This window comes from Corvus cornix, chromosome 13 (assembly GCF_000738735.6).
Source record: "Corvus cornix cornix isolate S_Up_H32 chromosome 13, ASM73873v5, whole genome shotgun sequence".
NCBI classification, from domain to species: domain Eukaryota; kingdom Metazoa; phylum Chordata; class Aves; order Passeriformes; family Corvidae; genus Corvus; species Corvus cornix.
Genome location: NC_046343.1, coordinates 283,263 through 300,123, shown reverse-complemented (window position 1 = coordinate 300,123; position 16,861 = coordinate 283,263). Strand labels below are relative to the sequence as shown.

Genomic DNA, 16,861 nt, shown 5'->3' with positions numbered 1-16,861 from the left:
CATATATGGCCATGTACGTCAGCGCTAGGGCGGGCTGCGGCCGGTGAGACTCGATATATAGAGGCGGTGCTGGGGCGGGCGGGGAGCCGAGCGCTTCCAGCGGGCAGAGCCGGGGGGAGCCCCGGGCGGGCGGGCGGGGAGCCGAGCGCTTTCAGCGGGCAGCGCCGGGGCGACAGCGGCGCAGGGCGCAGAGCAGGCGACGGCCGCCTCGCCGCAGCCGGCTTGTCCGCCGGGCCCGCGGCGGCAGCGCCATCACCCGTCAGAGTCGGAGCCCGGCGCTCTCATGGCCGCGGCCAAGGCAGAGATGCAGCTCCTGCCCCCGCTGCAGATCTCCGACCCCTTTGGCACCTTCCCGCACTCGCCCCCCGCCATGGACACTCACTATCCCAAGCTGGAGGAGATGATGCTGCTCAGCGGCGGGGGCCCGCAGTTCCTTGCCCCGCCCGGGGCACCCGAGAGTGCGGGCTTCGGCGCTGCCGGGGAGCCCGGAGAGCAGCACTTCGAGCACCTCGCGGCAGGTAAGCGCGCTGACATCGCCCAGGCGGGCGGGGAGTCCCGGTGTGCCGCGGGGGCAGCGACGCCTGCGGGAATTCCGCGCTGCAGCGTCGCATCTGTCCCGGCGGCCGCGCGGGGGGATTCTCCTGTGTGCGTCAGCGGCTCCGGACTAGCTGCGGCTGGAGACCTGCCAGCGACGCTGCACTATGTTACGCTCAATTAGTAATTAACCAGAATCTGGGGCTGCGCTGTGTGAGGGATGGCTCGCGAAGCACCGGCAGCGGCTGCAGTGGCTGCTGGTATTAATCGCTATTCCTCTCTTTGCAGACACTTTTCCCGAAATCTCCCTGAACAGCGAGAAAACCCTGCCAGAAACCAACTATCCCAACCAAACGACGCGACTGCCACCGATAACCTACACGGGGCGCTTCTCCTTAGAGCCGGCCCCCAACAGCAGCAACCCCTTATGGCCAGAGCCCCTCTTCAGCCTCGTCAGTGGGCTGGTGGGCATGGCTAATGCACCTCCCACCTCTACGCCTACTTCATCATCACCATCCTCCTCCTCCTCCTCGCAGAGCTCCCCTCTGAGCTGTTCTGTCCAAGCCAGCGAGAACAATCCAATTTATTCAGCTGCACCAACGTTTCCCAGTTCCAGCTCTGACATTTTCCCTGAATCCCAGACCCAGTCCTTCCCCAACCCCTCTGGAGCCCCCATCCAGTATCCACCTCCAGCTTATCCGACTGCTAAAACCAACTTTCAGGTGCCAATGATCCCGGATTACCTGTTCCCTCAGCAGCAGGGTGAGCTCAGTCTTGTTCCAGCTGATCAGAAGCCCTTCCCAGCCCTTGAGACCAGAGCACAGCAGCCTTCCCTCACACCACTGTCCACTATTAAGGCATTTGCTACTCAGACTGGCTCCCAAGAGTTGAAGACCCTCAACACTAATTATCAGTCCCAGCTGATCAAGCCCAGCAGGATGAGGAAATACCCAAACCGTCCCAGCAAGACCCCTCCTCATGAGCGACCCTATGCCTGCCCAGTGGAGTCCTGTGACCGGAGGTTTTCACGATCTGATGAGCTAACGCGGCACATACGCATCCACACGGGACAGAAACCTTTCCAGTGCCGCATTTGCATGCGGAACTTCAGCAGGAGTGACCACCTGACTACGCACATCCGCACGCACACAGGGGAGAAGCCATTTGCCTGTGACATTTGTGGCAGAAAGTTTGCCAGAAGTGATGAGAGGAAGAGGCACACTAAAATCCACCTTAGGCAGAAGGACAAGAAAGCGGAAAAGGCAGCTCCAGTCTCAACTGCTTCCTCAATTCCTGCCTATTCATCCTCTGTGACTACATCCTACCCTTCCTCCATCGCCACCACTTACCCCTCCCCAGTGCGCACAGCATATTCTTCTCCTGCTCCCTCTTCCTATCCCTCCCCTGCACACACCACATTCCCATCCCCTTCTATAGCAACCACTTACCCCTCTGGCACTGCCACTTTTCAGACCCAAGTGGCCACTTCCTTCTCATCTCCAGGAGTCGCCAACAATTTCAGCTCACAGGTGACCTCAGCACTTTCAGACATGAATGCGGCCTTTTCTCCAAGGACAATTGAGATCTGCTGAGACTACCTTCTGGAACAGGAGAATTCACCTTTTCCATTGGTATTATCAGACATGGAGTCTCCAATTACTCCCACAACACCATACGTTGCAAGGCTATTTAGTTTAAATTTCAGCTGCCTGAAACAACCACTGCTTAAGTTTTCCACCTCTGTTGAATGACTTAATTTGCATGGACTGTGGATATAAGTTCAATATAATTTTCCCCGTAAACAATAATCTTTTATTAGGATGAAAGGACTTTTGATTAAGTATTTAGCTGATGTAAATTGTACATGTGCCATGGTTTTGCTTTCCTTTAGGTACTATTAATGTGGAAAAAATCTTTGCATATTCATATTGTATAATTTGGAGTTTGCAGGGCCATATTTTGTAAATGTTAATTCTATTTCAGTGACAAAGCTATAATGCATTTCAAACTTCTTTGGGAACAGCACTTACTGTATTTGAGCATGTTGGAGTGATGCTATGTAAATATCACCTGATGAGACACTCACATGTGGCAGAAGTTTTGTTTTAAAAGTTAAAAGTCTTGGTGCCTTTTTGTGAAGCCTTGCTGACGTCATGCGTTTGTGTGAGTGGATGCTTTGCATCTTGCCTTAAAGTGGAAAGGATGTTACTCAAAGAATGTAAGGAAGAGCAGGGAATGGGTAGGGAGAGGAGAAAGAGAAAGGCCCAGGGGACGGAATGTAAGCAAAAAAACAAAAAAAAGCACCCATACCCTCCCCCCCCCCAAAGTCTATTTTTGTTACAAACATGTAAATTTTTATATATATATATATATATATATATATATATATATATATATATATTCAGGAGTTGGAATGTTGTAGTTACCTACTGAGTAGGCAGCAATTTTTGTATGTTATGAACATGCGGTTCATTATTTTGTGGTTTATTTTTACTTCGTAATTGTGTTTGTTAAAATGAAAGTGACTGTTTGGCTTCTAAACACATTGAATGCGCTTTCCTGCCATTGGGACATTTGGTGTACAATACCCTTCAGAAAAAAATAAATAAAACATCAAATTGTGCAGACTTACAAATTTTCCTTGAACTTACTACTTAGGAAGACTGCACCACAGCAATCCCGACTCCTGCAGTTGCTTCAAAGCCACACGTACCGCTTGTCTCCTGGAAAAAAACACCTGTTTAAAGAAAGGAGAGGAGATCGCTCTCACATCCAGTTGCTTGCAAAAAGCATGGATGGTGTACACGTGTCCTTGCATCACGAGCTCTTTTGAAGTAGCCACAATTACTGTCTTCTGGCTTCTCCAGAGCTAGTATTAGACAGAAAACCAATTGTTCCAGTGAGGAAACTAAAGTTATAAAATTAGAATCTCAGCTGTGTTCAGAGGTAGTCAGAAATCTCACGGGATGGCAAAATGATAGAGCAGTTTCTAGGCTGGAAATACGGTAAGCTCAGTCATAACGGCTGGTTGACAGAAGATAGCCCTGGTCAGCTGAGGGTTGCCGTAAGTTCCTCCTTGACACAACATAGGGCATATGAGTGTGTGGGCCTGATACCCTTTCTTACAGGTGTTTCAGTATTTCTAGGAGAAAACACTTCCTTCCCTGGTGGCTTGAAATGCATTTCAGGGGTTATGTGATCACCGCAGACTGAATTCAGAGGAAATTGGATCTGTGAGAGCTCGTGGTGCAGGTACAGAAGAGGTGTTCCTCCTTTTGGGTAGGCTCTCTACAAGACACTAATGTTTAAGGTTGTGACTAGTTGGGATGCAGATAAAGGTCCTGATGAATGCACCTAGCACGGTGTAAACTGGCAAAAAACCTCTGCCAAACACAGTGTGCCCTAACTGCTTACCAAAATTGACTGTACTCGCTAGGAAGGGCAACTGGCTGAAGCCCCTATGCTAGTCCTTCTCCTCAGGTATGAAGGCCACCTCTGGCAAATGGCATAAATTCTGAAAGATGCCTAAGAGCTTACCAGCTGGTAAATCCCAGTCTGTCGTCTCTCAGGCAGGACTGTTCTCAGAGGACTGGGACAAGCTGTGGGGAAAGGCCTGTGCAGATTTGTGCTGGCTTGTGCCTGCAGTGCTGGATGTGATCTGCAAGCTGCTAACAGTGACTTTGTAGCTGGTCCTGATAGATGCCCCTTTTCAGAAAAAGATGCTAATTCTCTTCAACCCAAGGGGCTCTGGCCTTTGTTCAAGGCAAGTTGACTGGGCAAGTTGCATACGTGGCTTCAGACTACCTGAGCATATAACCCATGTCAGAAGTCACAGAATTCCCCTTACGGGAGAAAAGACAATGAAGGGTCTCCAAACGTGGTGCTTCAAAGAAGGAAGAAAATAACATTATATACAGGTAAAGATAAAATTTTTGCCTACATCCAGTTCCCAAAGCCAAGAACAAAATAAACAGTTGGAGTCAGCTTATTCTGATCTGTGAGAACTGCTCTGATCGGATGTAGAGAACAGAATATCTCAGTTGAAAGGGAGCCAGGGCCTACAATGAACTCGTAGTCCAGCTGCCACTTTGGGGCTGTTCAAAAGTTAAAGCATGCTATTAAGGGTACATATATTACAATGTACAAATGTCTCTTCAATACTGAGAGGCTTGAGGCATTGACCACCTCTCTGGGAACCCTGTTCCATTTGACTACCCCCTCAGTAAAGAAATGTTTCCTGATGTGAAGTCTGAACATCTCCTAACGCAGCTTTGACCTACTCCTGCATGTCCTGTCCTGTCACTGGATACCACAAGGAAGAGATCAGCACACCCTCCTCTCCGCTTCTCCTCCTCAAAAAGATGTAGATGTTGATGTCTTTTCAAGCTCATCTCCATTAACTCCTGGTCTAGTCTTCTGGAATTTTGATTGTGCTAAAAACTGACAGAGTAGTCAGTTTGTTGATTGTGCTAAAAACTGCTTGAGAGCCTGAGGGTGCCCCAGGTTCTCCAGGGCACTTTGAAATGAGCAGCGATGGTAATTTCCTTGCCTAAAGAGGCAAAAAAAAAGATAGATTCTGTTTAGTGCATTGTGTGAAAAGCGGTCCAAGTCAGGCAGCAGTGCGTGGCTATACAGGAATGAAGGCAAGTGCACCCTTACTAGCAGCAGGGCGTGTCTCTGATGTCTGACTAGACACCTCTGCCAGACACAAGACTGGCCTCTGGGTGCCAAGCCAGCGGTCCGAGGGAGATGATGGGATCTCTAGCTCAAAGAAATGCTGGTCCTACTTGCCCCATGCATGATCCACTTTGTTACGGTAGACAATTTCAACTCGTGGGAGCCTCTAGAAATTCACCCTATCCCTCTCTCTCCCCTCCCCTGTCACTTCCTTAAACCTTCTCTTGAGTATGCTGCAGTATCCCTTCAAGTGGAAGAATTCTGGGCTCCAAGAGCTGTTATGCATTGGTCACAGACACTCCATGGGTAGCACTGTCCAACTGCAGGGATGTTCAGAGGCATTGAACCAGGTATGTAGGACTACTGTGGGCCCCACGTTAACCCTGACTCAAAAAGCAGTATGCTGAGAAGTACAAGCTAGGAGTGTTCTGAGGAACTGAGTAGCTGTGCACTATAGCTTGCCTTTAATGCCCTGCAAACTGGCAAATGACACTTCCCATCCAGCTAGGAGGAGATCACTTGTCTGAATTGCATCCCATTGCAGGAAGCTCCCCATGCCATGGAGCCTCTAGCATGGAAAAAAAAAAAAAAAATTGTAAAAACTGTTGATGTATGACATTTGGGAGAGTTTCATGCAGGTACCCTTAGGCGTAACTTCCTAGAAAATGCTCATAATTTAAGCATTGGCATCTGGTCTAAGTTGCAGTAACCTGCGCTTTGCATTTGCTGCCCTTGTATGTAACATAAAGGAAATAAATGCATGGGGTCCTCTGCTCCCACTATTTTCATGGCCTTCATCCCATAAAACGAAAGCAGATTTCAGGCTTGAGAAAGCCCTGACCATACGTTTTCTGCAAGATCTTTCGTTTGCTGTTGGCCTGAAGACAGGATTTCTGATTCTTAAAAAGTTTGCTTCTAGTCCAATTGGGAGGATGAGTCGGTTTCAAGGAGGCTGCTCCAAGGAAACAGCAGGTGTTGTCACTGGCCGGGAAAACCCTTCCCCTGTAGGAAGTACAGCGGCGGGGAAGGAAGCGAAGACCTCTCGCTTTGACACTCACGCGCAGAAAACCCATTTGCTTGGAACTAAACCTCAGGTGTTTGTTATTTAAAGCCCAGTTCAGATCTGACCGCTAGCGACAGGAACGGCGGCCCGGCTGGGCTCAGGGGAGCCCCCCCCTCCCCCTCCCCCGAGGCTCCAGCGCTCGCGGCGCCGCGCCAGCGCCGCGAGCGCGCCGGGGGCGATCCCGGCTGAGCAGAAGCACCGCCTCCGCGGCGTCCGGAACCGCGCCGACCATATTTGGAATTTCCTCCATGCCTTTTATGGCCCTTCCGCGGGCCAAAAAAGGAGTTTCCTGCCTAGGCGTTCCGGGGCTGCGCCGCGCAGCCGCCGGGATGCTGCAGCACGGTCTCCCTCCTCCTTACCCCGTACCCCCCACCCCCCCGTGCCCCCCTCCCCCTCCTCTTGGGGTGGGCTCGGGAAGCCTTCTCTGGGGAGGGTGCTGGCTCCGCACCAGCCGTGGATTACGGGGCTCGCGGCTCCGGGCAGCGGAAGTCTCTGCTCCGCAGTGGGCCGAGCGGCGGGCCGCGGCTCTCCGTGGGGCTCGCAAAGGCCGCTGGAGGGCAGGCCGACCGTCAGCGCTTCCTCGCTGCTGGTTACTGTTCGTTTTCGTTAATAGGGACTGAGTCGCTCTTCATACACGCCTCCGAAATAGGTAGGGTGCAGTCTACCCTGCAGAGGCCACTGACCTTGTCCACCCAGCCTTTTCCTCTGCAGAGCCTTTCTGTAAGCGACTGTTCACGTGGGGAAGTGTGGATAGTCCTCGACTAGGTGGTTGTTTTTTGCTTTAATTGCACTAGAGAAAAATGATTGTTCAGTTTTCTTTCCCCTTAGAAATAAGGAGCTAAAAATTAGTTCGGGCATACTCGGAGTGCAGTGTCTGGTGTGGTACGCTGTGTGGCCTGTTGGATTGTGTCCTCTTATTTTCTGGAAATGCCACTGGAGACTTTCTAGAAAGCTGGTAAAATGCAACTGTTACAGGTATTTCTGTTGTGACCGCGAATTGCTCTTACCAAGTAGCTTATGGGCCCTGACTGAAGAGACGAGACAACACGGAGAAGAGAGAGCTGTAGGCAGAGACTTTGTACTCAAGAGGTATGTGTTCATGGGCCTTTCTTTCCTTTAGGGATTTCACTCGTACACGTCCGGATTTTGTGCATCTGAGCAAGACCTCAGGTAGCCCCAAGAGAAATAACTTTGTAGACTCTAAACTGGTAGCTCGCAGACTGAAGGTAATCTGAGCTGCGGCAGATGTCCTTAGAAGGGCTGCCCCCAAGTACATTCTCACCACTGTTCGGTTTGAGTGAAGCTGAGTGCAGTGGCTGAAGGCTGGCTCATGAAGAGTGTCTTTGACCCCTTCTAAACCAAACTATTAACTAGGGCTGACCCCTTCTAAAGCAAGCTGCACAATTAACTGGGGCTAGCGTATTTGACTTTTTGGTATAAGTGACTCTATTTCAAATTTTTTCTGTTTGTGGCCCAGTAGACTTTAGAATCCTCAAGAGTTTTGAGTGCAGACAATATATTTATGAAGAGCGCTTGGTGGTGTGGTCGTTGAGCTAAACATTCCATGTTTTTACCTGTGTACGTTAGGTTAATGTAGCCCTAATAAGTGCTAGTTAAACCTAGAAAAGAGATTGTATGTTTCAAAGTGCACAAAGATTCTAGGATGAAATGTGAGATATAGCTAAAGAACAAGAACTTTTTTAATAGTTAAGCTTTTCTCCTATAATCAAAGGAACTTTGTTTTTAGAAATCAGCCTTGACTGATAGACTAATGATGGTCTTGATGAATGAAACTCTCTCTTTCTAAATAGCTGAGGCTGATGCTTATACATAATCTCTAGCACTTTGCAGGCTTCAATTTTTCGGCACCATCATAACAAAAATGACGGTTACGCAGAAGTATTTTCAATGTGTATATTTTGCTTCCATAAATACAAAAAGCATTATGAAAGTATGCTTCTGGGGCTTTTTTTTTTCTTTTTTAGCAAGCATATAGGCTTATCTTTTTCTTTTGTGACCTTTTCCTACCACGTTTTTGTATCTCCAAACACAAATGATGTTACACAATGATACTACCAGTAAATGTTGACAGCTGAAAGTTCTGCTATTCGTGTCCTCTCTTAGGCTGACCTGAGTAATATGACACAACTTCTGTTACCCCAGCTACCGTGATAGTGGGCTTCTCCTGTAACAGTACAACTGTTGATCACTAATAGATCTGCGAACATCAGAGTTGGAGAGATGGGGAGAAAGAATTTCGATTTGATCGTTAAGAGGCGGTGAATGCTTTCATCCTTTTGGTAAGATGCAGTTAAAACTTTTAAACAGACTGAGCATGGCTTTTTATGTCAGTGGCTGTTCTTCAATCTGACAAGGTTATTTGGGGATGGCTTTAGAAGCTCATGAAAACATGTTACATAATGAATATCTAAAATCTGTTTATCCTAATTGCTGCACTGGTTTGACTGCACAGGTGTGTGTAGCTCTCAGGTTATCTACCAGAATGTGCCCAGCTATGTAGCAAGTCACTGAACTGCCTGCTGCATTCCGACATGTGACATTCTGTGAGCTTAGTGTGTGAACTGGAACTATGTGTCCAGGTTTGCCTGCATTTACAGGAGTTCTAGTTATAGCAGCCTTAGGGAACCCTCAAAATACTTTTAAACACACCTTAGTAAAATCTAAACATTAGTCAAAGAAGTGTGATTAAGCTATGGAGTGAATGAATTTAGTTTTACCATTTTTAGTGGTTTTAACAGTATTTTTCTTTGGTATACCTGAAAGAACACTGGAGCACAAGGAAATGAAGGGACAGGCTCGATTGAGTAAATCTTATTAACAATTCCCTTGAACAAAATGTCAACAGAGATTCTTAGAATACTGTCTGAAAGGTTTCTTCCTAATTAGCCAGAGAACCGGAGTTGGAAATATGACACAAAGTTGAAGGAAATGTACAGCAGCAGCATTTTGTTCTGAAGATACTTGTGATTTAAGGTCTCGGCCATGATTCTTAAGTTCTGTTTGTGGAAAAAAGCTTGAGAATTATAAGAAGCTCCAGATGCATTCAAATGAACTGGAACACATCTGTGAAGCATTGAATTTAATGGCAGAAGGTATCCATACATCTCACGTTTTTCCTAGGGAGGAGGTCTTTTGTGGACGAAACAAGCCACCTGAGGTGTTTTAATTGTAGTCGTAATGTGGCACAGACCTCTAGGGTCATAAAATGAAGACGTGAGATTTTTTTTTTTTTTTTAAAGCATGCCTACATTAAAATATAGTAGTTAATAAGCAAGGAAAGACTGATGGTGTTTGTTAAAGGATTTTCCATAGTCAAAAGGAGTTCAATCTCTGGTCCATTGTCCAAGACAGCCCTGGAATATTTTTCTCGTGACTGTGACCTGTGGCTGATAAGTTTCATGAACTAGAGGTCCTGTCTTTGCACATTTCATCTGACGTTGTCTGAGTGATTTATTAAGCTATGCCAAGTTTTAGCATTCACAGTATCTGATGGAAAAATGAGTTTTACAATGTCCAGGTGCTGCATAAAGAAGGAGAGAGATGTGTGTTTAAACCTGGTACTTCCTAACGCCATTTGACACATCATAAGACTTCTATTACAGAAAGCGATGAATAATATCACTTCTGTGATAACTGCTGAACTTTGTCATGCCTGTCCCAATTTGCTCTCTGGTTGAAGAAGAGTCTGTTTTGTACAGCAGCTGATTTGTATCTCATTTCATACATGTATATCTTTTAGTACCTACTGTTACCTCATTTCGGAGAGGTAGAGGTCTGCATTATACACCATATTCAAGATGGAGGAGCAGTGTGGATTAATTGTAACGTTATTTTTTTCCCCTCCTATGTTTTCTATTCTTTTGCAAGTATTTCCAAGTCTTCTATCTGAATTTTGAGCAATGAGCTTTTAAACCTATTAATTTTCAAGATCTCCTCTTGGTCATAACGGTTCTCTGTTCAGTATTCAATGTTCGATGTTCAAACTTTGAACGTCCATACCCTGTGCGTCTTTGCTGTTTATTTTTTGCATTATTCACACCGAAATGCATCTGCAGCTTTACCGTTTGTTCCGGCAATATTGCTAGCCCCTGCAGCAACCCTACAGGGACATTTTTTTAACTACGCAGGAGAACATTGCTAGAAATCTCTTGCCTCGCTACTCACCTGACTTTTTCAAATCCTCTGTAAGTATGGTTTCCTAGGGCTAATCAGAGATCTCTGCTTGAATCTACTGGCAATTTTTACTCAACTATGAACTGGCCATTTATTCAATTTCTTTTAGCCTTTTAATGAGTTGCTTCTCTATGGGAGAACTGTTCCTGTTGTCCCACGCAACGCAGATTAAGTCTTTGAGGGTTTGTACTGAACAGGTTCTAGAAATCCATATACAGTACATCAGGTGAATTTCTCTTGTCTGTACGTTCACTGATAATTCCAAATAGTTCTAAAGGATTTGTCAGGCACAAATTTCCTTTGCAAAAATTGTGCTGATGTTTTATGTACATTTACTACTTATGTATGTGCAAATTCTTCTAGCTAGCTCTACTAGTATGCTTGCACTAGCATGCCTGGGGCAGACATAGGATTTTTAAGCCTGGAGCTGTCTGAAAATCTCAATGAAAAAATCACGTTACGTATGGTACCATCCCGTCCCCTAGTACAGAGATAAAACACCACAGATGCCGTGCTTGTTATTTCATCCTCAAGTCAAGCATCGGAAGGGATACCATATGGCCTCATGACTAGTTGTTATTTGTTTTGATGGCTTAATCCCTTCTGTAATCTGTTCTACAGATATTTCAGTTTAAAATATTTTGTAACACCTGTAAAGGAAATTTATGTCACAGAAACGTTTCCAAGTTTGTCTGAAACAAAACGGGTGTGACAATCACTTCTGGTGCCCCCTTAAATTTTGACCATCAGCTTGCTTTATGAATTCTTTGATAGACCTTGCAGTCCCTGATATGGCAGGGAAAGGAGTCACCAGTTCTCTTCCTGTCTGCGAGTGGTTTTCCCCAAGCCATATTTCTGGCCTGCCGTATTGTGTTTTAATATGACAGCTTATGACCATGTCTTGGTTTTCTGTATTTCACCATAATTTCCACGTTTTGAGGGATGTTGTCCTTCCCCTTTGTCAGAATAATTATTTTGGATTGGTTCTTAGCCTTTTCTAGTAGGTAATAAAGCACGATTGCTGATTTGATGTCTTTAAAATGTTTTCCTGTCACTAGGAAATATTTTTACTTTTCAAGCTATGCTACTACTTTATTAAAAAATAAAGTTTAAATGCCCCATTGTAGTAGATATCCGGATTTTGTTGCTCTTGCAAGGATGTTGAACTGTTCTTGTGTTTTGGTGAATGCTTTTTATACTTAGGAAAATACAAAAGTTTGTGTATATGACCAAAAACCGTGTGCTTTTCAACACTTGCTGGTTTTCCTGTGATTCTTAGGTTAAACCCTCCCAACTCCCTTTTCTCTTTTTTTTATTGTCAATTTCAGCACCCTGATTGCATGTGGCTTCTGATGAAGGACATATATCCTGTATAGGGTCCTTCTATTTTTGAAGGCTTCTCTAATTTCCTAATGATTCTGAATCCCTCTTCCTTGCACCATTTTTTTTTTCTAGCCATAAATGGTCATTCTGCATTTCTGGTCCACTGTTTAGTAGCAAGAGCATAAAAAAGTATCTCAAACAAACAAAACCCAAGGAAACAAAATCTGTCAGGGAGACCTTATCCAAAACATGAAATTGAAGGCTAAGGCCTCCCTGACAGGGATGGTTGGTTTGTTTTAATGCACTAAACTTTCTTCCCAGGAACTTTAGTTTTTTTTCCCAACTGTTTGTATTCACTCAAATAAAGACTAATAGAGATAAACTAGCATTTCCAAAAAGTCTGCCCAAACTCCCTGTCTGTTCCTATCATCTGTGCTTGTCTGACAAGTCATAATCTTAGGCAGTCATATTGCTAATAATAATGTTGGACGTCACTACAGCCTACCTCTGTCTCCCTTATGCAAACCTGACTTCAGGTGTTATGCTCAGTGACAAAGCCTTTGCCTTCTTTGAAGAGTCTGCCCCAGAATCGTTCCTTGTCATCAGACTTGCACTTTTTTTATCACAGGATTCCTCTTTCACAATACAGCTGTTGCCAGCTGTCACCGAAGGTGTCCTTGAACAGTCTTCTGGAGTCCCTTGGCATGGTGATCCAGACTTTTTCCATGTGGATCCTGAACTGCCCATGTCTTGTGCCCCAGGAGCTGGTAATTCAACAGCTGGTGCAATGGATTTTGAATCCGTTTGATTGATGTGATGTCCTGCAGGTAAGAGAGGGAATCATAATAACTATTTACCCAGCGCACAGGTCTCGCATCAAAGCTGTGATAGTGGAAGTTTGTCAGCACAGCAAAGGTGGGTTTGCCCAAGGTGGATGGGTCTATAAAGTACATGTAAAAATAATAACAAAAAAGCGCTAGGGTTTTTTTTTGTTGTTGTTGTTGTTTTGGTTTTGTTTTTTAAAAGAGAAATCAGCTTCATAAGAGAACAAAACTGGCCCTACCCGGAATGAGTAAAATGAGCTGGAAGAGGTACTCAAAACTGAATGCCTCGTTTTAAGTTTCTTGATTTACCAGAGAATGTTGTTTCACTTAAATGGAATTTAACAGGACATAAATGCATACAGGCTTCATTAGAAACATCAAACCACACAGTATTCTTGCAAGGTGGGTTTTATAAGGTCTTCTGTGTGAAGGAGACAAATGCTCAGAAACTGGAAACACTTCTTTTTTCTGAAGCAGGAATACCGCATAGAAAGAACGGTCTTCCAGACTCTTCTTTTAGGGCTACTCTTTATGCCTTTTCTGGTAGGGTCTATTGCATTTGTAAAAGAGGAGAAGGAAAGTCTGTTCGTAGACTTGAAAGGCTGGTGACCTGACTTCACTGACTGGCAGGACAGAAGGGACAGTGATTTTACCCTTTTCCTCTAGGATGGTGGTAGCTTACAATTACTTTTGAAAGCAGATATAGCCGAATGGTAGTAGGTCATAAAGTTATACTCAGAGTTCTCTTGTGCAGACTTTAGAGATTTCTGGTAATTTCTCGACTTCAGAGAGAGCAGCTTGTGCCGTACTTAGATAACTGAGCTCTGTTTGGCTTTATCAGAGGTGGCGCCAGTAGGCTTTAGGTGCCGTATGCTGCCACCTTGTGTTAAGAAACAAAACGTGGACGTTCGTACTAGGAAATACCCACGTTAGCAATGGTCAAGTAACCTTGTAACTCTAAGTGTAGTCTTGAATATGAAACCAATCGCATCAAGTTATGCAGCTTGGGTTCCTTTGAATTCCTTTAGGAATCTGAGGCTAAGGTTCTTGGTTGGTTTTTGTCTGGGTTTTTTGTTTGTTTGTATATTTGATTTTTTTCCACGGGACTTGTGGTGGTGTCGTCTTCCCATTTGTGTGGTTTTTTTTCTTCCTCCTTCCCAGTTTCTCCCTTAACTCACAAGGAGTAGAAAGTTGTTTTGTTTTCCAGCTCAGGGTGCCTGGAGACAAGTACTGGAATGCGTATCTTTGGAGCATAACACACATCTAGAACTTTATAACTTCTGACATTGCTTTTCATGGTTCATTCCCAGTGTCAGTTGGCAACAGGCAGAAGAGCCAGGAACGCTCTTTGAGGCACTGTGTAAACTCCGCACTTCTAGATTTTTGTATAAAGGAGAGTACTAGCCAAGCTGCTTCCAGTATCTGGGAAGGCACCAAGCAACACTAAATAACCTCTGCTGCACATTGCAGTCTGGGATGCCCATCTGTCTTGGGCCATCTATGAGACTAGATAGGACAGAAAGTGCTTTTATTCTCCCTTTTTCTTCTCATTTGTGTGCACTGACTGGGTGCATCTGAGAGTCAAAATAGTTGAGTGCCTCTTGGAGTGCTTGGCCTTAGGCAGGTGTTTTTCAACATCTGAAGGAAGTCCAGTGGAAGAAACTGGGTCAGAAAGGCTGTCTTTAAACAAGGGTCTGGCTGCAGTGAGGCTACATGAGCAGACTGGGTTATCTATGTATTCTGGAGCATAATGGAAAATGTCTTGAATTCCCACATGTTTTCTGAAAGGTGATAATCTAAAGCTTGTCCTTCAGGCTGCTCTCAGAATCCCAGATAAATCTGGAAAAGAGTGTGTGACTTAAAACTGTGATTGCACATGTTCTCTCTGTAATGGGTGACACCCCTCCCCACTATTAGATTACTCCAGATGTGAAACACAGGCAGGCATGTGATCCATACCACATTTGCTGCAACTTTCTGTGGTGCCTTTCCAGATGTTCTAGCAAACCTGTAGTGAAAGCTTATCCTGAATGACAAAATCCATTCTGGGGTACAGGTGGACAAGTCTGCATAATGCTTGTGCACCACCTAAACTGGTATAAAGTGAAATTAGTACTACTCTCATTTTAGGATATGAATTTCATTCACAGTGCCTAATTTACCCTGGATTTCTTTGAATTACTTCTGCCACATGCTTTAAATATTTGAGATGGATAAACTAATAAGTAGTTTTGTTTCAGGCAGAATTGCTGTGTGGCCAGCTCTGTACACCTATGCTTATTGTATACCGACGATGTTAAGTCAAATGCTAAGTTGAATTCTAAGTCTAGTTTCTGCGTAGAAAAATTGTGTTCAGAGCCTCAATTTTTAGCTGAAAGCTTTGCATTTTAATCCTAGAAAATGGAAAAAATGGGACTTTAAACTTAATGTTTTCCTTGGATTTTCTTGTCTTGCATTGAGATCTAGTGGCCTGTGCATAATGTACATGCATGCTTAGCATGAAGTGGAGGAAACATGAGAGGATTCAGAGAAGCTTTTTTTCATGTTGCACTGCAATAAATACATATAGGCTGGCAGATACTGATAAAGATTTGCTACCAGGTAAAAAGAATAAAAAGTCTGGGACTTTTTTTTTTCCTAAATCATATTTTTAATTTAAATTTTGCATTGTTTTCACATTCATAGATGATACTTTTTTTAAATTTTGAGTTTTCAGCAATTTATAGTAAATTGATCTAGTAACTCAGACTTTGGTATTACTATTCGGTCTTCTTCAAGTTAGCTGTGGCGCTTCAGAGCCTTGTCCTAAGACTTCCAAACTGAGGACCTGATACTGCTCCCAGCAGTGCTACAAGTATCACAAGAAGTAGCAGTGCAGCAAAGTTAAGGAGAGGGGGTGGGGGGGAAGAGGGGAAGACTTCAAACCGAACTGTCTTATTGTATTTTGCAGATAGTAATTTATGAAGGGGACAGCTCTTCAAGTGATAACAGCTTTGTGTAGAGTCCTGCTCTGTGTGTAGAAGCTTGGGTTGTGCTATGGTATATGGAACTGTGACACAGAATGCCACCAAACAAGGTATTGTATGGAAATGTGATTTAAAAGAACTGGTTGCATAGAGGCAGTAAATTTTCAGCCTCCTGTTTTCTCTAACAAACCTGTAGCATGGCTGAGGAAGGACAGAAACCAATTTTTGTCTTTCAGATGCTGAACAGCTTGGGTGATGCCCATTGAAAAGACGTTACCAGCATAATTTGGTAGCTCTTGATTCTTTGCAGAGTGGAGGGATGTACCACCACAGCTGTCTGTTACTTATAGAATCATGCAATTTAAGGTCATGGGCTCCAACTTCCCCTGCAATGAGCATGGACATCTTCAGCTAGATCAGGTTTCTTAGACCTCTGTCCAACCTTGAATGTTTCCAGGGATGAGGCATCCACAGCTTCTTTGGGCAGTCTGTGCCAGTATTTCACCATCCTCGCTGTAAAAAATTTCTTCCTTATCTAGTCTGGATCTATACTCTTTTCGTTTAAAAACATCACCCCTTCTATCACTACAGATCCTACTAAAATGTATGTCCCCATCTTTCCTAAAGGCCCCCTATACATACTGAAAGGCCACAGTAATGGCTGCCTGGAGGCTTCTCTTCTCCAGGATAAGCAACCCCAACTCTTTCAGCCTTTCTTCATGGAACAGGTGTTCCAGCCCTCCATTTTTGTGGCTTCCTCTAGACACTTCTGCAGGTCCATGTCCTGGACCGGCCACCAGCTGGATGCAGCACCACTCTCTGGGCCCAGCCATCCAGCCAGAACCGTGCTCTGTGCGCACTGAATACTTTTATTGGGGCTTAGAGCTTGTCTCTGTATTTCTTTGAATATGTTTTTGCAGTCAGATACTATCGCCGACAATCCTTGAACCTTAACCTGTCACTATTTTATATTAATAAAGAGTCTTATTGTATAAACTGTTGGTGTGAGTCCTTCACGGATGGTAGCAGTCACTGGCAGCAGGTGACATAAATAAAGAGGAGGAGCCGCTAGGGGGTCATAAAGTGGGAAGACCTGCTGAGGGGTCTCCCTTATGCTGTTGGTGTGTTCTTGAATAAGTCAGTTGAGCCACCCTTTGATCCAGCAGGACTGCTCAGTGAAGCATTCCTGTAACGGGATGGCAACAGACCCATCAGACACAAGGGTCTCAGCTTTCCTAGGGTGCTGACAGGTAAGGTAAATACTAAGGCTCCAGTAGATC

The 16,861-nt window shown here is 44.8% G+C and overlaps 1 protein-coding gene and 1 long non-coding RNA gene across 2 annotated transcripts; both read left to right on the top strand.

Moving 5' to 3' along the window:
- The first annotated feature begins 87 nt into the window (after window positions 1-87).
- EGR1 (early growth response 1) lies at window positions 88-3,165 on the top strand. Its single transcript, XM_039559334.1, has 2 exons — window positions 88-518; window positions 823-3,165. Exons 1-2 carry the CDS (start codon window positions 284-286, stop codon window positions 2,124-2,126), a joined length of 1,539 nt encoding a protein of 512 aa, XP_039415268.1. The 5' UTR covers window positions 88-283; the 3' UTR covers window positions 2,127-3,165.
- Window positions 3,166-6,638: 3,473 nt separating this feature from the next.
- On the top strand, window positions 6,639-16,577 carry LOC104689455. Its single transcript, XR_751811.3, has 6 exons — window positions 6,639-6,923; window positions 7,250-7,363; window positions 8,399-8,574; window positions 12,420-12,618; window positions 15,566-15,691; window positions 15,818-16,577. It is a non-coding gene; the product is annotated as an uncharacterized LOC104689455 (long non-coding RNA).
- Window positions 16,578-16,861: the final 284 nt, after the last annotated feature.

Coding starts and splice junctions, on each gene's coding strand:
- EGR1 (XM_039559334.1), top strand. CDS start 284: ATGGCCGCGGCCAAGGCAGAGATGCAGCTCCTGCCCCCGCTGCAGATC. Junction 519..822: donor CTTCGAGCACCTCGCGGCAG/GTAAGCGCGCTG, acceptor CTCTCTTTGCAG/ACACTTTTCCCGAAATCTCC.